Source organism: Daucus carota, chromosome 1, assembly GCF_001625215.2.
Source record: "Daucus carota subsp. sativus chromosome 1, DH1 v3.0, whole genome shotgun sequence".
Taxonomy (NCBI): domain Eukaryota; kingdom Viridiplantae; phylum Streptophyta; class Magnoliopsida; order Apiales; family Apiaceae; genus Daucus; species Daucus carota.
Window position 1 is genome coordinate 39997192 of NC_030381.2, and position 17208 is coordinate 40014399.

Genomic DNA, 17208 nt, shown 5'->3' on the forward strand with positions numbered 1-17208 from the left:
GAAGATTAGGAACAAAAATATATTTAAAAAATATATAACATAATTTTTTCAACTCCCTAGTTTGCATACAAAACATAATATCTCACGTCATTATCATTGCCATCGGTGCTCAGTCAATATACATAAACTATACGTTTTTTCCAAACACAAAATAAAAAGATAGTACAACAGAACGAAGATCGCGCTAGTTACTTGCATCCTATTGCCTTGCTGATCCAGCAATAATCAACACATCCATGTCACAGCATTTACAGACCCTTCAAGATATCGTCAAAACAGAGATTCTGAAACGATGGTATCGGCTGAGTGCTCGACGCGCCTGGCTCCCACATATTAAACAAATAGTCACTGGGAAAATTCATGTCATTGTAGATGAGTGAGGAGCTGCTATCATTCGGATTCGGGAGGTTCAGCACATTGTCGATGGTACCAGAAGGATTATAAGCGTCAAACCCGTAATCAGGCAGTGGCATACCACTGTCTGCATTAGTACAATCCATAACTTGAATTTCATTAGTAGCATCATCGGTTGGTTCAAGTTTTACTGGCAAATTGTCTTTAACTCCGGAAGGAGGTGGAGCAGCAGCAGGAACGTCGTTCATAGGAGTGTCGTCAGGTGCCTGACCTCGAGCACTAGCTTTGTTAGAGTGGGTTTTGAGAATCTTCTTTTTGGGACTGTCATTCGGACTCTTGCTCAGTGTTTTTCTAGCCTCAATTACCTGACAAGAAACAGGGATTGCTCAAGTAGTATTGGGACTCGACGTCTACATTACTAGTAATAATTTGATTGTGTACTTACGTATTCCTTGCTTTCGCGATCTTCATACACCAGTATAAGGTCACCGGTTGATAACTGGTGTTTGTTAACAAACTCCCCTGGATCAAGATTAATCAACTCTTTAAGACTATAATTGGCTTGACTACTGGAGCACAATATGTACATTGTATTAGAGATGAAAAGAAAACGAGGACACACCAGTATTTTCTAATATGTACATCCTGCTTTTGTTATTCGGCCAGAACCTGTGTGTCAAAATGAAAATTCTTTCATATGGAATACTTGTGTTCAAAAAGGAAACCATCCTATGAAAGCTAAACTAGTACAAAGAATACCAAGGGGTCGTTTGGTTGGGTGATATCAGGAATCAGGTATGAGTATGAAATCAACAAAACCCATTGGTTGGACTTTTTTTTATTCTCATGCTCATACCTGAAACCCGATTCCAACCTCATACCACTCCACAAACCAAACGACCCCAAAAGTTTTTAGAGTTAAAGAAACACAACAAACCTGTAAATGAAATTCCAAATATGAGATCCATCGACATCGATCATTTCAATATATATCCCTCCTTTTTTATCTAATTTAGGAAGGTATGCCTCAGCAGCTTTCTGAAAGTTAAAAGTAGAAGGCGTAGATTTAAGATGATTTGAATTTGTGAAATAGATATATGAAAACATAATTTGAAATGGAAATCCACATATTTACGGAGTTGAATAGTTCATCTTAATATATACTGTAAGTATTTGTAGCAGAAAGTTGCAAACCTTTGGAATCACCATCCTCTTCAGATTATTAACATCACTGTTCTGAAGCTGCTTCTGGAAAAGAAACTTTAATTTTGACTCTTTAATAACCTAACAAGTGAAATCAAAGAGAAATATCAATGAGATAGGATCTCTAAGTTCATACATTCATATAGGTGAGATCGGCAAACACAAATTCACCCTGTATTACTGCATATAAGATATACATATATTCGGCATGCTGAGAAATTCAAAATATGTGACAAGTACTCAGATCTTATTTCTCATCGAAGCAGTGGCGGAGCCAGCAATCGAACATCACTCTTAAAGGAGTTACACTATAATCTATACCATTTAAACTACCTATTCATGTGATTATATAATATACAACAAATAATTATAGAAATTTCAGAACAGGTCCTGGCCTGGACTTGGCTTCGCCCCTGCATATGATAATGCCTTTCTATCTATTTATTTGAAAACGACCAGCGATTAATCTCATATGATCGTACCTCTATATTCATTTAATTGGATCCAACAGTTACACATGCATATCCTCATGATCAAACAATCATGAATCAGGAAATTAACGTCAACAAGGACCTTTCTGGGACAAATGCAACGATTTCTGCGACAAATGCAGCAGTCAATATATACATAGAGGCACTCCGGCCAGTGATACAATATGTCGAAATGGTTAATGTGGATGTACACAGATCGATTCTACTCTAATAATATACCAAACACTAAACAACCTACAAATAGATCTATATATAGCAACTCTACAGTTGGCCTTGTTTTCTGGTCTACCACGAGTTTTTGATTGTTTAAAATGATAATCACTATGGACCATCCATACAACTAGGGGGCAAATTCAAGTAGAGCCATGCCATTTCTACCTTTCAAAATGTTTTGGTGGTTTTTATTAGAAACATACGTACGTGTAGGTATGCAACAATCAACATTCTCTTTCATATAATCAAAACAATTTAAAAAGTGTTTAGTGTGCGTAATTTTAGACTTTAAATTTTACCTCTAGTTTTAGTGTAGTTTAGTTTTTAACTTGTATTTCTATTTTCTGGATCTATTTACCAGCTTTCTCTTGGATCAGCTTCTCATTTGTACCGATATTAATTTAATGGGTTTGCCTAGTGTTTACCTATGAGCACATGAGCGCTAAATTTGATGAGCACATGCTGAGTACTAAATTAGATGTTAATTGGTGAAATTTTTGTATATACAGGAAGTCCACCATTATTGATAGGTTAGGTAGTAGCCAATCAAAATGAGGTATGAACATGAAATTTGGTGTTTAGCATGTACCCATGAGTACATCATAAAAAAAACCATAATTTAATTTAGTATTAATGTTCTCTTCACCTACTTTCATTTGAAAGTATTTGCTTGCCTATTGTGAAGGCTTTATTTGTTCACATGTATCAGTCTCTACATCTTTGCTTACATTTGATAGTCAATTTGTGGATGTCATGACCACAAATTGCTATTCACAAAAAAACTTTGGACAACAAAGTCTATACAACCCCGATAAAAGTATGACACCATAAGCCGAGGTAAATGTTACAAATCAATAACCACAGGTCGCCACTTGATACAAAAATAGCTGTAGGCTTTCAAGCAGCATTTACATAATGGGAATATCATATGCAAAATTCTATTAAAATTGTCAGAGACTATGTTTTTTACTCCCTGGAAACTTTAGTCAGCAGTAGAGACCTTTTGTGCATTGGTTCTGTCCATTGCTTTCCTTAAAAGCTCATATCCAGCAAAGTTCATAGCACCTAGTGGCGCAACCCAGAAAAATCTGGGTACAGCTCCTTTAAATAATCCTAGGGGTCCCTCTTGACGTATTATAGAGAATGCTATCGTTGACATCGAAACAGGTTGCCCTGGGATAGCAGTCATCATTCTAGTTTTTATTACATCAAACGGAGTTGTAGTGACTGAAGCTAACCCACCAGATACAGCCCCAACTAAAATTGTTTCCCAGGGCTCAAGTTCCCTGCCTAATAGGTGCTGAACAGCCTGTTAGAATATATATTGGAATTAGATATCGAGTAGGCATAGGTAAACAGAATCCAATATGCAATCAAGGAACCATCAATCCACCCAGACAGGAATCCAGCTTCCGAGCATTTATTTAGAATATGCTATTAAAAGAGATTTTTTTACAAGAATTTTAGTGCAACTACCAATCTCAATTTAGTGGTATATTTTAGTGCCAAAAATATGTGCTTTTTGACTTGAGGTCTCATTAGAAGCAGAATATAAGATGTCAATCATAAACTTTGAAATTGTGAACTAAATATATTTACATTTCGTCAAAAAAAAAAATATATTTATAACTAATCTTTATGATGTGCATCTTGTACAAGGAAAGGACACAATTATCTGAATGTCTTTCTAGCTCTCTCTTTATAACAAGAGATCAGCACAAACAAGTCTCTCTGGTTCAACATTAAATATATCTCTCGGCAGATCCAGGCACCTATTTGAAGTATTCTGTTGAATAACCAGAACAACTTAAAGACTCCATCATCTCTATTTTTCACCATAATCGAAGAACACGACTAGTGTGCACAAAAAACAAGCAAACAAGCGTTTCCCTCCGATATAAGTTGCAAACATGTCACATGGTCATCTTATATTTCACACATTATTAAATTATTAGGTGAAAATATCTGGTTTTGCTGACATCCAAGTTTTCTACTTGTTTACTCATAATGTGCATGTAAATTTATACACAGAAACTTTATCGGTTGATACATATTCTTATAGCTCTGTACAAATCGAATCAATTCAATTAGTACATAAAAATTGCATGTGGTACCTCTAAGAGGAGGAAATAGAATATTTAAGTCATATCAAGTGTAAGGATAGAAAATTATTTCACACTACGAGGCAAGAACTGCAAACCTTTTTGGATTCAGCATAAACCCCTGCGCCTGCAACATAGAAGGGAACTTCACGGCAAAGAGTAGCACCAGTCCCTCGAAAAAAACCCTTAAGGCTATCTTGTTGCCAAGTACCAATGAGTGCCTCTCCTACATTCTCATATATTCCAGCTTGTAATCTTTGCTTTATTACTTCGGTAGGTACTCGAAAGGTGGTCCCCAGAACAGTGCTCCATAGCGATGCAGCAGATTGAACCTAGGTTCAATGCCAAATCCCAAAAACAGAGAAACTTACTCAGCTGACAAAATTTCAAGATTTTTACACCCTGCTCCCAAGATTTAAATAGAGAGAAAGCTGATGAAGAAGAAAGCAAATAACAAAATCTGAGCTGATGTTTGTGCTCCCGAGTTTTTTCAGACACAAATGGAAGTAAAGAGGGAAATATAACATGTCACGTGGTCATCTTCTAAACTTTTAGCTGCACAGACTAAACTAACTGTAGCTATCTCTTATTTTTGAGCATAAAGTACTGAATGTACTATAACAGTGTTACATATTCAAGTATATTGTACTTTGACAAATTTACCCTCATATCCTTGCTGAGGAAAATTTTGTTTATTAAGTGTCAATGGTTTTTTCCATCTTTTTCCAATTTCTATCCAAACATTTCAACAGGGCTAAATAAACCAGATATAGCTCACCAAATGAGATTGAAGTATAGCCGTACCTGTATATCCGGAAGTGTTGGGACTAGATATACCAATACAAACTTGCTTGCTTCACAAATTGCAGTTCTCAACCCATGGCTGCAATATAAGAAATTAAGAATATGGAAAAAGGTACACGCAGCAGCAAGAAGAGAAAACATAAGAAAGGAAAGTCTAAGCAGCTTGTATTAAGATAAGGATAATATCAGAAACAGGACACCCTCCTCCAAGAAAAAGGACAGAAAACACATGAGTAATATACACATACTCATTTCCAGCAGAAGTAATTTATTCCCCCAACTGGTGTACTCTTGTCTTTATATAACTATTATACCAAGTAAGTGCGTAACTATAAAATTTCACTAAGATACTTTAAAAAGAAAAAGGTGATAAAGGATGCAACAGTGGTAGCTTAGGAGTTTGAAATTTGGCTGTTGATTGAACTTTAAATGGTGAATCCACTGATATTATCATATCAAACTGTAAAGACTGGCATGAAAAAGCTAGGGATACGGTCTCATAATGTGTAAAATAGATAAGACATTGCATGCAATTCTCAGGCCATGAAATCTGGTGCCTCATATAGACAACTTTGTGCATCTTAACAGAATATTGAGAAAAAGATAATATGTAAGTTACCCTAGAAACTGCCCAGAAACTGCCGGAATGGAGCCCTTGTATAGTCCTCGAGCTCCAATTTGTGGAATTTTTACTATTATTTCTGGCAAAGTAAGTGTTGATGCCTGTACTTGAGTCTGGTAAGCCCATAAACATAGTCAATGGACCAAAAGGGTATGGTTAATAGATTAAACACTGCACTATTACACTCTTACGTGTTGTTTATATGTTACATTAACATTCAATTCATATTTCTCTAGAACTACATAAATGGGGCAATGTCATCACATATTATGATAGTACCAACATCACCACCATTGAAGCATGGACAGCTACATAACAATTTAAAAATGTCTTCTATGATGGAAAAGTACATTAATTGTTTCAATTCTATCCATGCCATCGCAAGTGTCCGAAAATTTTAGAAGTAGAATGTACGGTGCCCAAATCTAGATTGCGAAAATACTATCACTTGTCACACGAGAAGTGTATTAAAAGTAATACTAAAATGGTTTTTAAATAACTAGTATATCCAAAAGGTTACTGTGAAAATAGAAATCAGATACATGAGGTTTAGCATGCACAATCTACTCAATATCTATATGTTTTCAAACCCTGCCCCTCCAATAAATCGAAATATAAAAATTATAATCAAAATATATGCTTGAGGCAACATCTTTTGAATGAATGATAAGTATAAGTCCGTTAACATTTTTGTCTACCTTAAAAGCAATAACATTTAAACATGTATATCACAAACAAATCCTAAAATGGTTCGCACTCTCTAAACCCAGCGACAAATTAAAATTGATGTGAAGAACCAGTTGACCGCAAAAATATAATCATTTATTCACAGAGCAAGATATTATGTAATTGAAAAGTAAGATGGAAAATCAGCATTATGGGAAGTTAAACAACCACAACTAAGCACATAGATGTCCTAGTAACTATATGCACTCCACCTTACCTTTATTGTATCTACAGGGTGCATTATAAACGAAGAAAAAGCACAAGAAATGCCTCCTGCCAGTGCAGATTTAAAAACGCTTTCAGCGGGTATGTCCACAGTAGGTGCAACAGTAGAAGCTTCACATGTCATCTCCTTCTCAGAATCTATTACTGCAACATTACCTGCTGGAACACCTCCCACTCTCGCAAACTTCACATTTAGTAAAACTCCACTATCATCTGTTCGTCTACCCTTGAATATACCAACTAATGCCTTAACATGATTAAACTTATTGCCGCTCGGAGTACCTAAACATAAATCAGAAATAGTACATTCGATTTCTCCAGCACCTAAATTCAACTTCTGAAGGTTTTGAACTAAATCATCAAACAAACCGCCTAGAAAGCACTCGACTGACCATTCCTTTCCTACCTTACTGTGGGAACCACACAAAATCCTCAACTCAGACTTTTTAGCTACAAAACTAATTGCATTGTCAGCGCCATTTCTTGAGGCAGACCAACAATGCTGAAAATCGTTGGTAACTTTCTGGAAACTAAACTCGAAAGGGGCAAAAGCATTTTTAACAAGTTGAACAGAATTATGAAATGATTCCAGAGGATTATTTCCAGGTACCATCACTACAACTTTACCTGAATTAGTTATCAACACCTGAATTTGAATGAATGCTGTATAACAGTAAACCCTAATTAATACAAACAATCCATAGGCTGCTAACAAGTAAGTTTTGACAAGTAACAGAAAGCGCAAATGAAAGGTCAAATTCAGAATCAAGTAGTCGATTAATTGTCAAGTACATACAAAAACTATACCGATCTGGAGGTGGAAGACTTTGTTGTGGAATTCAGATACAAAATGCTTTATTTTTTATGTTAACCAGCCACATGCTAGAGCAATCCACCCAGTCCGGTTCATTAATTTATTTGATAGTAGTACTAACTTGTATCGGTACGATGTATATATATTTTTTATATATTATATAGGTAGGTCGGGTTCGGTGTTAGTGTAGGAACACTGAAAATATAGTATTGTTGGGTGGAGTTAAGTTCCATGTTTATTGTAGTACCAACTATAGAATGGCATAAAAATATTGCAAAATATATGAAACCTGTTATTTTGTGAAATACATTCTATAAATATCACTATTTCATGAAAAATATTGAAAATCATTTATGTTCGACAAGTAGAACACATATGTTCTGTAATATATAAATATGTTCTGCAAACTTAACATATTTTGCAGAATAATGTGTTTTTCACTATTTAACTTGTATGTTTTTCACTATTTAACTTGTAAAATGTTTAGGATTGTCAAAATTTTTAACAAAACAATGATGTTTATAGAACATGATTTGCAAAATAACACATTTTTCAATATTTTTATGCCATTCTATAGTTGCAGAACATACGTGGTCTACGGTACTACAGTAAATATGTGAACTACATGGAATTTTGTTCGTGTTCGGTGGAAAATAATTTTTAGTGCTGAGAATATTGTTCTTGTGCTGCTGAACAGCATCCAAAAGTGAAAAATTTTCAAAATAATTGTTTCGCATTTTTTAAGAAGTGTCGAACAATGGTTTCACAAATAAAATGTTTCTTGTGAACCAGTGCCTTGTATATGTATTAATATATTATATTATATTCTAGCTTGATTAATTTTTTAAATATATTGATTTTCATATGATTGGAGTTGAGTTTTATTATATTAGAAAAAAGTGATGACATAACAATAATATTGTAATTAGAACAAAAAAGTAGAAAGTTGAAAATATAGTTATAAATTTTACAATAAAATTTATATTCTAAAAATATAGTTACGATTTTTGTAATAATTATCATATTCTATAGACTAAACCTCCTTTTATTTGTTTAGACAAATAAAATTATATTCCAATTACAAATCTACTTACATTTTATTTAGAACACTAAAAATATAAATAATAATTTATGTGTGTGTGTATGTTAGTCCCAGTTAAACGTAAAGGGGTTGAATACACCTTATATGAAATGTTCATTTTTCAATTCGACAGTGAAATAATTCAGGTTATGTTCGTCTTCAATCATAATCAAATCAACATAAGTCCGGAGAATAATCTTTATAAATATAACTATCGAGAGCTGCTACAAATTCAACACTAAGCTGGCTCTTGAATGTAAATGTGGAGAGCGTGTGCACGATACAATGTGTTGTAGTTGTTTTCAAATGAAAACATAATGCCCCATTTATAAACTTAGAACATTAACCAGATCAGCTGAGTGATCTTAGTTCTCTCCAAGTGAATGCGGTATTGTCTGAGTGATGCACTTTATCGTGTGAGTGATCCAGTTTCTGTTTGAGTGATCCAATTTATCCTTGACTTTTTTGTCTTAATTAAATTCATATCCAAACTCAAATGACACGAGAATGAGGTTGAGGGCGCTAGTTGACCAAGTACGACCCTAACTGACGTCACACACATGTATGTTGACTCACACAAATTTTTATGATTTCAGTGACGCAAGAGGTATACTACAGCATGAGTGGCACCTCGACTTGATCTAGGGAATGAAGAAGCTGGTGAAACCAATTTTTTTCGGATTTTGAATTTTTTTTGGATTCTCTCCATATATTTTTAATTTATATTTGAATTTTTCATTGAGTAATTAAAGAAAAGAGTGATGCATTTGAAATTTCTTATTTACTTAGTGATTTGTCTGAAATTTTTTCTAACATCATGACTAAATTGCAAGTTTTCAAATAAATACAGTGAAAAATTAACTATTTTGGCTGTTGTTCTAATAAATCTCACGAACCTAATTCCTTAAACGTTTCGTGAACCTGATCATCAACCTACTTTCATAAGAGTTTTATATAGTCATTTATCATCATAATTATCTAAAAATGCTGTCATTTTCAGCATCAAGTTATTTATAAATATAATATGATTTTTATATTTAAATAAATTTTTGATATTTATAATTTATTAAATATGAAATTTGTTAATATAATAATAAAATATTACTCCCTCCTTCCCATTTTAATTGTCCACTTTGCACAAATCACACAAATTAAGAAGTATTAAATGTGATATGTTGTTATCATTGCCATGCATTGGTTATACAAATATACTACTAAGTTTTCATTCATTTTGGTTAAAAGTCAACATAGTTTGCATTGTAAATAATGAAAATTGTGTGAACTAGTAAATGTTAACATTGAAACTTGTTATAATTTGTATTGGACAAAGAAAATGGACAAATAATATGGGAAATTTTTTCTTGACAAAGTGGACTATTAATATGGGAAGGAGGGAGTATAAATTATTAATTTAAATATTTATATAGTTTTATAAAATCAAATTTTACAAATAAATTGCGGAAACCGGAAAGAGTAGAGAAATGCACACCGACGCTTCTCGTCTGAGAAGCCGGGAAAAGAAGCTTTGCGAAAGAAGCCACTGCATGGAAAAATAAGCTCTCCAGTCTCTGGCAGACTTTGAATTTCCCAGAGCTAAGAGCTTCTGTAATGATCTTTAAGTTGAATGTATCATGGCGACATCTCTCACATCCTCGTCGCTTCATTTGCACCCAACAGCAAATTATTGCTGTTTCAAACAACCTTCTTACAACAGTTCATTCGCACCAAAACTACTCTTACGTAGACATATCCGAAAACTACTATGAATTAATGAAACAGTGTCGCTCCATTCCGGTTGCTCGGAAACTCCATGCGCAACTCATCAACTTGGGCTTGATCTCTTCAACTTTTCTTCAGAATCATCTCATGCATATGTACTCTAACTGTGGTTTGATAGATGATGCTACCCGGGTGTTTCGATTCATGGAGTTTAGTAATGTTTTTAGTCATAATACATTGATCAATGGGTTGGCTGATTCAGGTCGAATTAAGGAAGCACGGAAGTTGTTTGATGAAATGCCTGAGAGAGATGTTGTTTCTTGGAATTCGATTATGTCGGGTTATTTTCACAATGGGAGGCCTGATGATACGCTTAAGGTTTTTGCGGAGATGATTACAAGCGGAAGTTGTGTTCCTGATCAGTTTTGTTTCTCTTGTGTTATGAAGGCTTGTGCTAGTCTTGGATATGTCAAGTTGGCTCCTCAAGTTCATGGTTTCGTCGAGAAATTTTACTTTGGACGGGATAACTCTGCTGATTCGTCGATTATTGATATGTATATTAAGTGTGGGGACTTGGGTTCGGCTGAGAAAGTGTTTTTGAGGATACAGGATCCAAATCTCTTTTGTTGGAACAGTATGGTTTATGGTTACTCTAAATTATATTGCATTGAGAGAGCTATGAATTTGTTCAATTTAATGCCTAAACGCGACTCTGTTTCATGGAGCACAATGATTTCGATCTTGTCTCAAAATAAGAATAGTCTTGAAACTCTTAATATGTTTATCGACATGTGGGGTCAAGGTTTTAGACCAAATTCGATGACTTATGCTAGTGTACTAAGTGCATGTGCTAACCTTTATGATGTGAATTGGGGTGCACATCTGCATGCCCGAATTGTGCGAATGGAACATAATATTGATCTTTATGTGGGTTGTAGTCTGATTGATATGTATGGGAAATGTGGATACCTTCGAGCTGCAAGACAGGTATTTGATACCTTAACAGAAAAGAACGTGGTTGCTTGGACTTCTTTAATTGGTGGCCTAGCCCAGTTTGGCCACCAAGAAGAAGCTGTAGCTTTATTCAAACAGATGAGGGAGGTTCCTGTTTCCTGTGACAAGTTCACTTTGGCCACGGTCATTGGCGTTTGTTCTAGTTCAAAGGATATTTCTCTTGGGAGACAACTTCATGGCGATGCAACAAAGATTGGGGCAGATATCTGTGTCACTGTAGGAAATGCACTTGTTACAATGTATGCAAGATGTGGAGACATTGGGAGTGCAAGTCATGCCTTCGATATGATGCCTGTAAAGGATATCATATCGTGGACAGCAATGGTCTCAGCGTTCTCTCAGATTGGTAAAGTTGAAAAAGCTAGAGAATATTTTAATAAGATGCCGGATCGGAATGTCGTAACCTGGAATTCAATGTTAGCCACATACATACAACATGGTTATTTTGAAGATGGTCTCAATCTTTACAATGTGATGCGGCAGAAAGGTGTAAAACCGGATTGGATTACTTTTGCAAGTGCAATTAGTGCTTGTGGGTATTCAGCTGTACTGAAACTTGGCAACCAAATTATAGCTGTAGCTAAAAAATCGGGTTTTGGTATAGATGTTTCAGTTAAAAATAGTTCATTAACTATGTATTCAAGATGCGGACGAATTGAAGAAGCAAGAAAAGTTTTTGATTCTATGATTGTTAGGGATATGGTTTCTTGGAACAGCATGATGACTGGATATGCCCACAGCGGGCAGGGCAGGAAAGTTATCGATATTTTCGAGAGTATGCTGAAGATGGGTATAACTCCAGATCCTATTAGCTATGTATCTATTCTATCAGGTTGCAGTCATTCAGGACTATTACTCGAAGGAAAATACTATTTTAATATGATGACCAAAAATCATGGTATCTCTCCAACTATTGAGCATTTTGCATGCATGGTAGATTTGCTTGGTCGGGCAGGTTTGCTGGAAGAGGCACATAATTTAATTATTGATATGCCATTGGAGCCTAATGCTGCTATCTGGGGTGCCCTGCTTGGTGCTTGCCGGATACATGGTAACTCAGAATTAGCAGAAATTGCACTCAAAAAGCTGATGGAGTTGGATGCAGAGGACTCTGGCAGCTATATTCTTCTATCAAATATATATTCAGAAGCTGGACAGTTAAAAGGTGTTTTAGATGTGAGAAGGCTTATGAGAGAAAAAGGAGTCAAGAAAAATCCAGGTTGCAGCTGGATTGAGGTTGATAACAGAGTTCATGTGTTTACTGTAGATGATACTAGTCACCCACAAATCAAGGAAATATATATTAAGTTGGAGGAAATCATAAAGAAGGTAAAAGATACGGGTAAATATACTAATGAAATCGATCATACTAGGCCTATGACATACCACAGTGAGAAGATTGCTGTGGCTTACGGCTTGTTGACCTTGCCGTGTTGGATGCCCATCCATGTAATGAAGAATCTACGAATTTGTCGTGATTGTCACTTGCTTATGAAGTTAATCTCTCTTGTAACATCAAGGGAACTCATTGTGCGGGATGCAAACCGCTTCCACCATTTTAAGGATGGCACTTGTTCTTGTAAAGATTACTGGTGAATGGTAGCTATGAGCATCTTTTAGGCAACAGCAGCAGTGGGGACTCTATTAATATGATTTTTGGGGCCGGTGAGCAAGCGGTAAAATCACACGCCTTAACCTGCCTCGCCTTCTCCAATTATTCAATATGTTCCATCGTAGCAGCAGCCTCCACCATTGATTAAGAACTGGTGCACTCAGTCTCCAGAAGAGCTTGTACCGCCTCTTTGCTATTTGCAGCTTTCGATGTTTACACATATCACTCATTTATGGATTGTGATACTTGAATGCAAGTCTCATTGTTCAACCCACTGATGCTGTTCCTTTAATCATAATGTGGACTCGTTTTACCAGAGATACGATACAATGGGCTGTTAACTGGATTGAGCAAGTTCTTCAATTCTCTTTGCTTTTATTACTAATATTGATTCTCCAGCATCAGCGAGGTACTCTTTTATTAATGACAAATTATTCTTCATTTCCCAGCCTTTTATTATGTCATAATTTTTAACTTGCTTTATTCTGAATAGACTTCATCCTTCTGCTCCAAAGTAAGAGACATGATCCCCAGAGACACCTTTAAGGATTGTAATTACGCATGGGCCTGTTACTTAGCAGCAGGTGAATGTAGTGTTAGTGCTGCACATACATTCAGTTTACAGACACAAGTATATTGGCATATTAGATTTTGGTCTTACAAAACTAATGTGTACATGTTGGATAGTAATAGAGCTATATCATAATAAATGTGTTTTTATAAGCATTTAATATCAGAATTTTCAATTCTAAATTTGGAAATACAACATTTTAAATTAAAAAGACTTAATTACCAAAAAAACTATACAACTATCATGTTTTTTTCAATTTAACCATAATAGTATATTTATTGCAGGATAATGCAAGTAATTTTAAAAAATTATATTCAGAAAACCCACTCTCAATAATCCATAACCACAGTTAAATTAAAATTGAGATATCACATATATTGTCAAGTTATTAATTATTAAATTAATTAGTGTACGAATTTTATTTATTTTTTACTATCCAATTAAAAGGTCAAAATCCTAATTCATATTTTACACAAATATAGATCAAATCATAATTTATGTACGAAGGTAGAGGACAATATTAGCATGATTTTTTAGAAACAAAATCAGCATACTACAAGATACCTGTGTATCGATAATTTTTCATGTGATTTAAATAATTGTATCGAATTTATAAATTTATTCAAACTCTTGATCGCTCTATGAATCGGTGTTACTAATTTTGTCGACATATCATGGATATGATAAATGTGTTTTGTTCGGGTACAACCTACACAAGCACATATAATATACATGGTATTTTGAGTTTTCTACATGATTTTTAATAAATATTATATATTTTTTTATACATTTTGTTAGTAATTGTTTGGACAATAAAACTTTATTGAACTGGTATTCATCTAAAAAACAATTCAAATGCTATGATTTTCGATAATAAATATAATTCTTCAACAATATTTTTTTTATATATATACACATATAATTTTTAAAATAAGTGTAAATCCTTACCAATCAAAAAAATATAAACTAAACTAAATTAATTATTTAACCGACGATAATCTAAAATTATATTATGACGAACCCTAATAATTCAAATAAAAACTGCTTGTTTGGCCTGTATATAATGAATTATGTAAATATTTAAACTAAAATTATAAAAAAATGATATTTTAATAATGTTGCATAGGACATCCATTTAACTATGGTTAAAATTGGGTTATCTCAAATATGTTTTCTATCAGTTAGTTGCATTTTTCTGCAACAAAATTAGTGTTATGGTTAAAGTGAAAAAATCATAAAAGTTTAATAGTTTTTTCGGTAATTAAGTCAATTAAAAACAAGTGTTGTAAAAATCTCAACAAGTGTTGTAAATTTCAACATTTTAACTAATATTTCAGTAATTGCATGTTACACTCCAATTACTGAAATATTAGTTAGTGTTGCGGTTATTCAAAAATCATTCAGCATTTCTGTGCAGCAGCGGCTGATTTACAAGGGACGGATCTTAAAGGATGATCAAACCCTAGATAGTTATGCCTTAATTGGGTTCTGTAGCTGGGTAAGTTCATGTGAGACCCGACCATGGCTCAGGTGAGGGGTTCCAATAACCCTAAGTGGTTTGTTACATTATTAATTCGATTGAATCTAGTATTGATCCCAAGTTTGTTGAATTCGAGTTATTTGATTTAATTTTATTTGTCGTCGTTTTTTTATATTTTGATATTCATCCATTTTATATATTGTGTTGTTCTGGTATTGCTAATTTTATGGATGTAGGAACTTTTTGCCTCACAAGGCCATATCCATGGTGGTGATGGATAGGTCCAGAAAGGGTGGAGAAGAAGAGCTATTTTTGGCGATAATTGTGCCTTAATTAAGGATACTAATTATTCTTAATTAAGGTTTTAGTACCGTTTATGGCGACCATTTATGGCGACCATTATTGGGGCATTATTGGCCCATAAGAGGCATTTAAGTGCCATAATGTTGGCTCGTTTATGTCTTTTATTTTAATTTTAAATTTGCTCACATTCGTTCATTCTGTTTTGTCTTATTTTCAGGATGTTTGAAAAAGCATTTAAGAATTTATCTATTAAGGCGTCTTCCGAGAAGACGCGAATTTTGGTGGACAAGACAGTTGAGCTACAAACAAAGATAGAAAGGAATAAAGAAGACTTCATTTTTAGTCTATTTTGTAATCGATGTATTTTTTTGTAGGGTACTCTTTTTCCCCCTTGAGTTTTTTTCCCACAGGGTTTTGCTCTTGAGGGGTTTTAACGAGGCCCTTTTTTTGTGGGTTTTCTCTTCGGACTTGAAAGGTTATGTTATCTAAGCGTCCGGAGTATTTACATACTTTCGGTTAGATGATATACCTTCTTGGATGAAGGAAACTCTGTCCATCCGGATTGTAATTTTTTTCTTGGTTTAATACAACCGTTTATTGTGACAAAAAAAAAAAAAAAGACAATGTTTTGAGAGCAACGCTATTCAAAAAACATTACAAAAGTCCATGTATGACGTAGTGGTACAAGTTGAAGAAATGAACAAAGCAACAATGTTTTCTATAGTTCGGGTTGTCTAACCTGTGCTTTATCCCTCAGAGTACACTTCTCAGTGTACAGCTCATTCTAACACTGCTTTTCACTTTTTTAAGTTTTTTAAAATTTTTTCTTCTTTCTCACTTTTCAACACTCTAATGTTTACTTTTCTAATTTTTATTTTTTTAACCACCACATTTAATTTTATTTATATTTATAAAAAAGCATGTTGAATAAAAATATTATTTGAATATAATAATATATACCCAATCCTTGCGATTTTTTATAACTAGAAAAGTAACAAATATGTGTATAAAAAGTATAAATTAATTTCATTCCACAAATAATAACGAGACGCCCTTCATGCACACTAATTTTCTAAATAAAAATAGAACTAAAAAATATAAATGATTAGAATTATATCATTTATATATTTAATATTATCAAGATAATAAAAAATAAATTTATTATTAAATATCAGATTGACTGATTTTAGTTAGAAGGGTAGTTTTAATTAAAAAATAGTGTGCATGCAGGGGGCCTCGTTATTATTTGTGCGATGAAATCAATTTATACTTTTTATACACATACTTGTTACTTTTTTTAGTTATAAAAAATGCAAGGATTGAGTATATATTATTATATTAAAATAAATTTTTTATTCAACATACTTTTTTGTAAAAATAAATAAAATTTATGTGGTAGTAAAAAAAATAAAAATTAGAAAAATAAACAGAGAGTGTTGAAAAGTGAGGAAGAAAGAGAAAATTTAGAAAAAAAACTGAAAAGGGTGAAAATCAGCGTTATGAATGAATGAGCTGTCAACAACCACTTAATACTGAATTGTATTAAATACACCTTAAACTGTGCTATTAGGCCCAGTTAATTTACGGAGAAGACTTTTCAATATAAAATCTATCAGGTGAGAAAAAAAAAATTCATCTTAAATTTTTGATGAACTCGATTTGTTTTGGTTTTGTATCGAGTCAAATGGATTTTATCGAAGCCATTTTCTTAATTTGGATCTAATTTTTAAACTTGAAAAAATTTGAATTTAAATTTCATGCACATCTTACTTGAATTCCAAATTTGATGAAAATTTGATATTTTAAAAATTTAAATATATTATATATTATATAGAAATTATATGTATCACGTTTTATATATCAATAATATATAC

General features: G+C 33.5%; 3 protein-coding genes across 3 annotated transcripts; 1 reads left to right on the forward strand and 2 right to left on the reverse strand.

Moving 5' to 3' along the window:
* LOC108204452 (regulatory protein viviparous-1-like) lies at positions 1-2728 on the reverse strand. Its single transcript, XM_017373896.2, has 6 exons — positions 2040-2728; positions 1549-1638; positions 1292-1392; positions 977-1023; positions 800-876; positions 1-719 (listed from the first exon to the last, which is right to left on the reverse strand). Exons 1-6 carry the CDS (start codon positions 2049-2051, stop codon positions 249-251), a joined length of 798 nt encoding a protein of 265 aa, XP_017229385.1. The 5' UTR covers positions 2052-2728; the 3' UTR covers positions 1-248.
* Positions 2729-3060: 332 nt separating this feature from the next.
* On the reverse strand, positions 3061-7667 carry LOC108204451 (uncharacterized). Its single transcript, XM_017373895.2, has 5 exons — positions 6733-7667; positions 5787-5902; positions 5168-5246; positions 4462-4695; positions 3061-3570 (listed from the first exon to the last, which is right to left on the reverse strand). Exons 1-5 carry the CDS (start codon positions 7351-7353, stop codon positions 3244-3246), a joined length of 1377 nt encoding a protein of 458 aa, XP_017229384.1. The 5' UTR covers positions 7354-7667; the 3' UTR covers positions 3061-3243.
* Positions 7668-10090: 2423 nt separating this feature from the next.
* On the forward strand, positions 10091-15958 carry LOC108204450 (pentatricopeptide repeat-containing protein At2g13600). Its single transcript, XM_017373894.2, has 3 exons — positions 10091-13389; positions 13474-13564; positions 14972-15958. Exon 1 carries the CDS (start codon positions 10244-10246, stop codon positions 12962-12964), a length of 2721 nt encoding a protein of 906 aa, XP_017229383.1. The 5' UTR covers positions 10091-10243; the 3' UTR covers positions 12965-13389; positions 13474-13564; positions 14972-15958.
* The last annotated feature ends 1250 nt before the right edge of the window (positions 15959-17208 follow it).